Below are 9442 nucleotides of genomic sequence, written 5' to 3' on the forward strand. Positions count from 1 at the left end.
AAAGTAATTAGTGGCAAACAAATGTTCGAAATAAGATGGAAATTAAATAATAATATAAAACTGAATAGAAATCTTTACATAAATGAATAAATAAATAATGACTAGCATTAGAAGAGAAAAAGTATAGAAAAGAGCGCAGCTTCAGAAGGAAATGACGTAGTTGAGCTTGCTGTTGTTTTGTGCAGCTCATAATGTGCTCCGATGAGGAACAAGCGATTTAGATCGTGGTTGATTTGATATCCAACGGTTACGTTCATAACATTTTATTTGCATTACTCGACTTTTTTGCGTAATAGTCTGTATCCAGTTTTTATTGATGATCGATGGAAAGTTTTCTCTCTCAGTAGCGCTGAATAGGTAGCGTCTTGTCAGTAAAAAAAAATGTTTAGCTACCGTCTGGCTAACTCATAGTCTGTATAATAAATAGGGCTATTTTTTTCCTCTCAGTTTGAAAAGCTAGCTATCAGCAGCCTCCACTTGAAGTCTTTCAGCAATATTTCCCATCACTGGCAACCAGCAATGCAGAAGACATGAGGATAAAGCGGACAGCCTCGTCCTTCTGTCAGTGAACGTGTCCAACAGTCATCTCCTGTGTGCTGGTATGTTTCCTCTGCTGCTGCAGCCTGTCATCATACTGAGGTTTAGCTAGTGGAGGAGCGACACATCGTGCTAATGTTAGCTTTCTTGCATATTTTGGCTGAAATTACATTCGTGAGCTTCCTGTGTTTTTTTTTCACTTCAGCACTATAGATCTGTCCTCTTTCCTCTAACTGATTACATATCTTTGGTTTTTCTGCATTAATTCTGTTTCTTTGCACAGCCATCTAACATACTTGCCTGATTAACCATTTACACCACCTCCTGTTGTAACGCACTGTCTCAGGCATTGTGAGCCGGGATTTTTGTCTATGCTTTGATTTAAATGGTGTGGGACAATTTGACCTTATTTGCCAAAAACCAAACTGTCTAGGCCAGTGGTTGTCAAACTGTTAGATCACAGTATCGTTCCCAATGTATTTTGTGCCAGGGTCCTTCAGCTGGTAAGAATTTCTATTTTAGATGCTATATCACAGAAAGTGTATGAAATCCATGACCAAAATAGGTACACGTGCTGTCACTGTGTTATTTATGGATAGCATTACATCGAAATTATTTAGTGTCTTTTTTGCTTAAGACTGAAGACCAGAGACTTCCTCAAGGACCCCTGGCAGTTCCATATAAATAAATATATATATATATATATGTGTGTACATATATATATATGTATGTATATGTATGTATATGTATATGTATGTACACTTTTTTTCTCTCTCTTTTTTTTTTCATTTCTCTCTCTTTTCTATGTCTTTCCAGAACAAGAAGGGAGGGGGAACATATGCGAACATATATAGACAGACAGAATGGTCTTTTTTTGTTGTTGATGTTGTTGTTGTTGTTGTTTTTACATTACCCCCACAAAAAAAACATAAAAACATTAAATGTAGAAGGTGAGTTTAGATTCAATTAGCATCCTGTAAGCCATGGTTCAAATGTCCTTGCTGTCATCAGCAGGTGGAGGCGCTGCTGGGCTGCCATGTACACAGAGTCAGTGTGAAGTTGTGGTAACATAAGTGCATATGAAACATTTGTTGCTGCTCCTCATTATTTCAGCATACAGTTGATGAGTCTGTCATAAGAATGATGGTTAAAACTATGTAAATACATCTAGAAACCAAAGACTCATTGACTGAACCACAGCAGTTTTTATGGATGGGCAGGGCAGTTTCTATGATGCTGTCAAACAGAAATGTTCAAGATCAGTATGATGGGTTCTCAGACAATTCACTGTCTACTGCTTTTTTCTAGATCGTTCATCTTGATGAAATGAATTTCTTGCGTAATCGTCTGGTTGTTCTGGGCCTGGTGTTGTTGGCCACGTTACTGTTGTACCTGCTGCTGCCATCCATTCGCCAGGGCAGCATGGAGCCGTCTCTAGAAGCTCAAAGAATGGGGCTTATGGCCACCCCTCCTCCTGCGCTTCCGACCATCAACGTGTCCATCCGCACTGGACAACTACCTGGGGACCCTCCGCTGTTCTTCAGAGAAGCTTTACCTGTTGATGCAGCTGGACGACAGATACTGCCAAGGTCAGCTGACACAACTTTGGACATTTTGGAAGATAATAGAACTGAGAGAGTGAACACAGCAGACAGTGAGGATGGTCATTTGATAAGTGCTTGTTAGCTGCTGACCCACAGCTGCAACATGCTATATTTGCCAGGCCTGTGCTATTTATAGAAAAAAGAGAAACCTGCTGTTCAGACGTCAAACCAAAGTGATTTCTTTTTGCAGGCTGCAAGTGGTCCTTCTGCACGGCCAGGCTTTCACATCCAAAACCTGGGAAGAACTTGGTACGATGGCTCTTCTGGCAACTAACGGATATCAGGCCTTAGCAATGGACCTGCCAGGTAGGCACATAATTAGCACTAATGTTAGAGAAAATGATGATGATATCACCAAAAACTAGATTATACACAGTTACTTTCATTATGATATGTATGAAGGGTGTCCACAGAAATGTGTTGTGTTATGGATGATACGGTCACTGAGATGAAAAAACTAATCATTTATATATTGTTAAAAGTAGAAATACAGCAGTATACAGTGGGTTTGCAGTGTTCAGACTGGGTTATCATGTGTGCTATGCTGCGTTTTATTCTTTGCTGTGTAGTTTTATATGTGAGGATGTTTTTTGTAGCTTATGTGTGGTACAGGGTATCTTATTTATCTGTGGTGTGTATTGATATTTTGTCTTCCTTTAAAGAAGATCACAATGAAAATATTTTTTTATTAAGTTTATTGTGCTGCCCTCGACATTTTTGATGAATATGTATTTGTCACAGTTTAGGACTTAAAATATATATTTTGATATCAAGATATATCAACTCAAACAAGGCTTGAAATGTGTAATTAGTACACAGAGTTTGCTGACCTCTCAGCACAGCTCCACGACATATCAATCATACAGAGGTTTAATCAGCCCGTGTGCATTATTCCATTAAATGTTCATCATCTTCTTCTTGGAGGGTACGGAAAATCGCCGGACTCAGAGGCTCTGAAGACAGACCAGAATCGGGTGGACCTTCTTTCAAGGTTCATGGAGTCTTTGGGCGTCAGGGTAGCAGTGCTTTTGAGCCCCTCTATGAGTGGACATTACTCCATCCCCTTTCTCATGAAGAACAACGCTCAGCTACATGGCTTCATCCCCATAGCACCAGTCGGTACCCGAAGTTACACTCCGCAGCAGTACCAAAATATTCAGGTGAGGGACATAAATATTGTGGTGATTAATATATTAAAGCAGCAAAGCAGACATGATGGTGTTTTTATGAATCATGTGAGTAAACAAACTTCACTGGTGACATTCGTCTCTGGGTGAACTGTGCCTTTAATGGGGAATACATTCCACCAAGGCATGACCAGATGAACCCACTAGGGGGCCCTCGGACATCAGCGAACTGTAGGCCCTTATTGAACTAACACTGCCGTATTCATAAAGCTTCCTAGTGCTAACAGTTGTTCCTAGTGATGAAATTCTCAAGAAATTCACATGACACTCAAGACACAATGTTTATTACAGGTGTTTGACTAGAATGTCTTTACACAGAGCTGAACTGCATGTAAAATTAATTTTCAGGTTCAGAGCTTTCAGATGTTGTTTACGACCTCTATATACTGTTGACCTGGTGCTCCCTCTGTCCCCCGGGGGCAGAGTAGAAGAAGTTGAAAGAATTTAACATGTCTCTTCAAATACCAGTGCAGGTTATACAGCTCTGTGTTCAAGGTGACATTTTCACATTGCTTGTTTTGTTTAATTAACAGTCTAAAACCCAAAGATCTTTACATTACTGTCCCCTAAGACAACCAGGAAGGACCAAATCCTCAAAAATAAGAGGCTGAAATAAGGACATGTTTTGCATTTCTGCAAGAAAATGAAATTGCTTAAATGATTAATTCATCATGATAATAGTAACTGGCTAATTTTCTGTCAATTGACTAATTGATACAGTATTTAACTGTTTCAGTAATAAAACGTTTGTGTTACTAACTGATAAATATTTTACCGATTAAACCATTTAATAGGGCAAACATTTGCTGGTTATCACTTCATGAACGTAAATGATTGCTGCTGACTGCTGGTAAGACATCTACTTTTGCTTATCGTAACTTATGATGGGCATTTGTCATTTTTGTCATTTTTATCTTTATATATATACTTACATAAAACACTTTTTAAAACGTTCGATTAAGCTGGTAAGTGCATGAGGGTCCGCTGGGGTCTGTGTGATGTAATTTTTGTCATCAGAGGTTGTGGGCAGACATCCACATACCTGCCTAATTGTTGTGACCACACAGACTTATCTGGCTGTTAGGGGGTTTGAGGGGAGGGGGAATTGAATTTGATTCTGTGTTTTACTGAAAGCCAATTAAGAGAGGCAAGAACTAGTGTGACGTACAACTGGCGACTAGTATTTGTTAACAGCCTCGCTGCTGCATTTTGTGTCTTTTGGAGATGGGCTATAGAGGACTGAGCAATGCCTGAACGATCACAAATAGATGAACTGAAAGTGGAAGAAAAATCAAAATTGCGGTTGTATTTGAAACTAGATCTGAAGGTGGGGTAAACAATCCTAGTTGACTGTTGAGGCTCATTCTCAGGTATTCATGTACAGGCATTTTGGGTCGGTGGCTCAGACTGCGCCACTCAACAAAACACTGAGACTCAACAAAAAACACAAATTGTCACTATTTGACAACCTGGGAATGAGACTCAATCAACTATCTTTTTTCCAGAATCGCTTATTCCACCTGCACGCTGATATTGGTCTATACATGTGTGAAAACTTTTGTTTACATTGTGGTTTTTTTCAGACTCCCACTCTGATTGTGTTCGGAGCCTTGGACACAAACCTGGGCGCCCAGTCCCACAAGAACCTCATACAACTTCCACATCACTTTGTCCTAAAGTTAGAAGGAGCCCGCCATGCCTGCTACATGGACAAACCCCGAGAATTTCACCAAGGATTGATCGATTTCCTCAGCAAACTGAAGTGAGACGTGCGACAGAAGAGGAGGGTGAAAGATGGAAGGAAAGACAGAAAGAGAAAGTAAAGGAAAACATAAATAGAGGAGCAGTAGTCATCTAATCAGCGGTTTAGTATGGTGACAAATTTGCTAAAAGGTACTAAGATTAACATTGTTCTCATATTGTTGTCACCTGAAGCAAAGAAAATTGGCATGGACGTAGTTTTTAATACATGGAAAATGGCATGTAAAATCTTGTTGTGTCAGTCAAAACAGTATTTCAGATGTTTCCATTATAAATGTATTATTTTTTTCAGTTTCCCATAGTGTCATCCAAAAATAAGTTCACCTCAGCTGGTTTTAAAAATAGCTTCAGACTTGTATTATAGTGGTGAGGTTTGTTTCATGTGTTTCATGTCTCCCTCTGCATGTAAAACCATGGAATGTGTTTGCTTCACTGTTACCATTTTTGTAGGTGACATGTAGGTTACTGTAAATATGCAAATGTAGCAGCAGCCTGTGTTTGAATAGCTTCTGTTCACCTCATATTTGTATATGATGATGATCTAACAACCATTCCAGCTTCCAAGAAAACCCATGCTGTTCTCAACAAAAGCAAACCAGTTAATACACGCTGTAATAAAAAAATGTATAAAAGAATATAGACCATATAAAATGGTGAAAGAAAATAGCTCACAATTATTTATATAATGATTATAAAGTTGTATGTAATATATTTGCAATACGTTTGGACAATCATGCAAAAAACAAAGTTAAAATAAGATAAATACATAGCTTAAAATAAAAGCAAAAATTGTGTGTTTTGTATGTTTCAGTTGATAAACTGCCATGTTTTGGGAACTGAAGTTGTGTGGAAGGTTATCATACTGCTGCCTTTTGGTGACTTTTGTGACACTACTTTTTACATCCACCTTGTGCATTTTTTGGAGCTGGTAAAAATTTCCTTTAATTTGCTTATTTTGAGAACAAATACAGTTACTTAAGTGCTGTATGTAAATACACATAAATGCCAGGTGGATGTATCGGAGTGAAAAGCATAAAATTGTAAAAGAAATACAATACTTGCCTTTGGAATGCTGTGCAATTCAAGCATTAAGTAGCTTAAAATGGAAATTCTCAAGCAAAGAACATAGATCTTTATCTGCTATAGTTACTTTTCAGATTGTGGGAAGATTTTATATACAAAAATATGACCAGTTTACAAAATATGATGCATTGTTGAAGGTCAGACTACGCAAAAGTAGTTAAAATTGTCTCTGCCACATTAAAACACTGCACACGTTAGTGAATGAATAAATATTAAATAATACATTAACACTCTGACAGTAGTACTTTTACTCATTTGATACTCAATAGTGTATTTTTTTTTTTTACTTTTAAGTAACATTTTGTATGAAGGACTGTAATGAAACACCTCTACATTGTGCTGTTGTTACTTATCCTTATGTTAAGGATGTAAATACTCTCTTCACCCCTCATACAGCAACATGGTTAACTACTAAATCAATATTTCCTCACCCATTGACCCTTTACAAGATAGAAAACATTCTGGAGAATAACTTGATGTAGTCTTTTTTAATATTTATACTTAACAGTACTTGCACCTTGTCAACATAGAATACCCATTACACACATACACACACACACCAAGAAAGTGTGTTTCATCTTATTCCATACATAAATTCTGATTATCTTAAATAATATACAATAAAAATGTATAGAAGATACAAATAATAGAAAATACAGGCCTAATTAAAAAACATAAAAAGGTTTAGCCTGGAACTTCAATATGATAGGTCTGTTTGTTTGTGGAAAGGAAACTGTATATATATACACACACACTTATATAAATATATACATATTATTTTTTTGTAATATAAAGTAAATGAACAAACAAACAGTATTTAAATCATGCCACAGTACTAATACTGTAATGATTAAGTTGCATCCCATTACTTTTCTGTTACATCAGTTTTAACATATATGCCTGGTGACCTGAACAAATGGCCAGATATAGTTGTGACAGAGAAACGAGCACACTGAACAGGTAACTTTTTACTTTTTCTTAAAGGAAGAGTTCACCCCAAAATCAAAAATACATATTTTCCCGTCATATTATTATCCATCTAGTTTTGGTGTGAATTGCAGAGTTTTCGAGATGGCCGAAGAGACATCTGCGTTCTCTCTTCTTTTTGGTGCTCAAAGCACCAAAACATACATTTGAAAAATTCAACAGCAGTGTCTCTTTCCAGAATTCATGGCCAAGTTACTCAAGATGATTCACTGACTTTGTTGTGAGCAATTACTTTAATACTTTCCTTCCAGTATAAAGAAAGAAAACTGTAGGAAAACCGTTGCTAATTAAATTATTCAAATGTATTTTTATGGTGCTTTGAGCACTACAAATCAACTGTCATGGTCCCATTACATTTAGAGGAGGCAAGACATCTTTATGGCTGATATCTCCAAAAGTCATCCACCCCCACCGAAACTATCAAGATAAATAAATAGCACCACAGATAAAAGGAAAATAAGTGTCCCTTTAATTGTCTTACTGGTTACACCTGTAGAGTACATACAGCGTGCCATTTGTTTATTCTTGCATGTTGACAGAATGAACTGGTCCAGTCTGCCTCTGGCTGGTATCGTTGCCTTCAGTGGTTTTGGTTGGTTAGGACTCTCCAAAGCACGCCCTTCAGCTTAATGAGGAGGTTAGGTAAGTCACACAAAACAAGACAGTTGCCTTTGGTTTAGGGATTGTGTGGGGTTGTATCTTCAGTTTTTGGACCCAGGATAGCGCTGTGAAACTTTGAAACCCTTTCCACAGAGTTTGTGTGATATGGGTAAGTTAAAATCTACAGTCAGCAGTAGACTATGTATAATGGATAAAGTTACTCAGCAACCGCTAGCTGTTACTGGGAGTCAAAGTGTAGTTCATAAGCTGTGGTTTCTCATCTTTTCTTCTTCTTTTTTTAAATATACTTTTATCATTTTCCTGTCATTCAGCCTGTCAGCTCCTGTCCATGTCAGAAATGCATTGTTTTTAATTACTCAAACAAATACATGGCCAGAAATATGGCTATTTTGTAAAATAGCTAGTAGCAATCTCTTAGTTGAAAAATTATGTGCCTCATTGACATAAACCATACAAACTTTAAAAGAATTAAATGAATCATGTCTTTTTTTTCTTTGGTAAATATATATACTGTATTATACAGTGGTATGTATATGTATATATACAGTATATATTGTATGTATTAAAATCTATATATAAAAATCTGTCAAGAATGAAGAGCTGAGCATTCAGGCGACCTCCCTCTGAACACTAAGCAGCAGTTCAGCTGGTATCAACACTGCCATCAGTGAGCAAGTCATCCATGCAGTAAGCAGTGGTGGACAAAGTACTCAACCCCAGTACTTCAGTCAAAGTATAGATACTCCTGGTCAAATATTACTCAACTACAAGTGAAAGCTGTTCAGTCAAAATTTTACTTGAGTTAAAGTACTAGAGTACTTGGTTTTAAAAATACCTAAGTATTCAAAAGTGCATGTTTAGAAAAACACTTAAGTATTCAAAAGTACAAATTACAAAGTACATTTTCTAATATCAATACATGCTGTATTGTTTTCATGATGCATTTACAGAAGCTTGTAACTCTCTGAAACCATCTAATGATGCACTGATGCTTGTAGAACCACTCTGCTACACAAAGCCTATAGAAACACCTATAAAAACTTCAGCATAGAAATACAATCAAAAACAAAAAGGACAGTTATTGTCATTTTCTGATGCAATTGTATTAAAATCACTGCATAAAAGCAGATTGAAGGCAAGTATAAGGAGTTCTCCAAGTCTGTTAAATAACTGAGATTTCTTTCTGGCTTCAGAGGCAGTATATACATGAATTATGCTGTATTTTTCACCCCAATAAAAACAATCCAACTTTAAAAGCTACCTGGAATAATTAATAATTATAATAACATCTTGAGATTTAATTTAGTCTTTCTCCTGCCGTCACCATTACCGCTTTTTGTTTGAATGAAAGAGGGAGAGTTTGCTTGTTCTTGTTAGTGCGCCTGGACGTATTTCCACTTTTACATCAGTCCCATTTGAGAGGAGCTACTGTGATTGGTTTCCTTCTGTGAGGAACACAGCATGTGACCAATTGCATTTTAGAAAAGAAAAAACAGCAACAGCTGATTTCAACGATGTGCTCAGTCAAAAAGTAACAACAACCTTCCTAGAAATATAGTGGAGTCAAAAGTACAATATTTGTTTTTGAAATGTAGTGGAGTGAAAGTCAGAAGTGTCCAAAAAAACAAATACTCAAGTAAAGTACAGATACTCAAAAAATGT

At 36.9% G+C, this 9442-nt stretch overlaps 1 protein-coding gene across 1 annotated transcript; it reads left to right on the forward strand.

Moving 5' to 3' along the window:
- Positions 1-164: 164 nt before the first annotated feature.
- abhd14a (abhydrolase domain containing 14A) lies at positions 165-5930 on the forward strand. Its single transcript, XM_084734909.1, has 5 exons — positions 165-599; positions 1846-2126; positions 2332-2447; positions 3066-3301; positions 4912-5930. Exons 2-5 carry the CDS (start codon positions 1864-1866, stop codon positions 5092-5094), a joined length of 798 nt encoding a protein of 265 aa, XP_084591035.1. The 5' UTR covers positions 165-599; positions 1846-1863; the 3' UTR covers positions 5095-5930.
- Positions 5931-9442: the final 3512 nt, after the last annotated feature.

Source organism: Lutjanus erythropterus, chromosome 2, assembly GCF_056507025.1.
Source record: "Lutjanus erythropterus isolate fLutEry1 chromosome 2, fLutEry1.hap2, whole genome shotgun sequence".
NCBI classification, from domain to species: Eukaryota; Metazoa; Chordata; class Actinopteri; order Lutjaniformes; family Lutjanidae; genus Lutjanus; species Lutjanus erythropterus.

What these genes read in the sequence shown, in the direction of transcription:
- abhd14a (XM_084734909.1), top strand. Translation starts at nt 1,864, where the DNA reads ATGAATTTCTTGCGTAATCGTCTGGTTGTTCTGGGCCTGGTGTTGTTG. An exon ending in CTTAGCAATGGACCTGCCAG is followed by an intron (nt 2,448 to 3,065) that starts GTAGGCACATAA and finishes TTCTTCTTGGAG; the next exon opens with GGTACGGAAAATCGCCGGAC. An exon ending in AGCAGTACCAAAATATTCAG is followed by an intron (nt 3,302 to 4,911) that starts GTGAGGGACATA and finishes GGTTTTTTTCAG; the next exon opens with ACTCCCACTCTGATTGTGTT.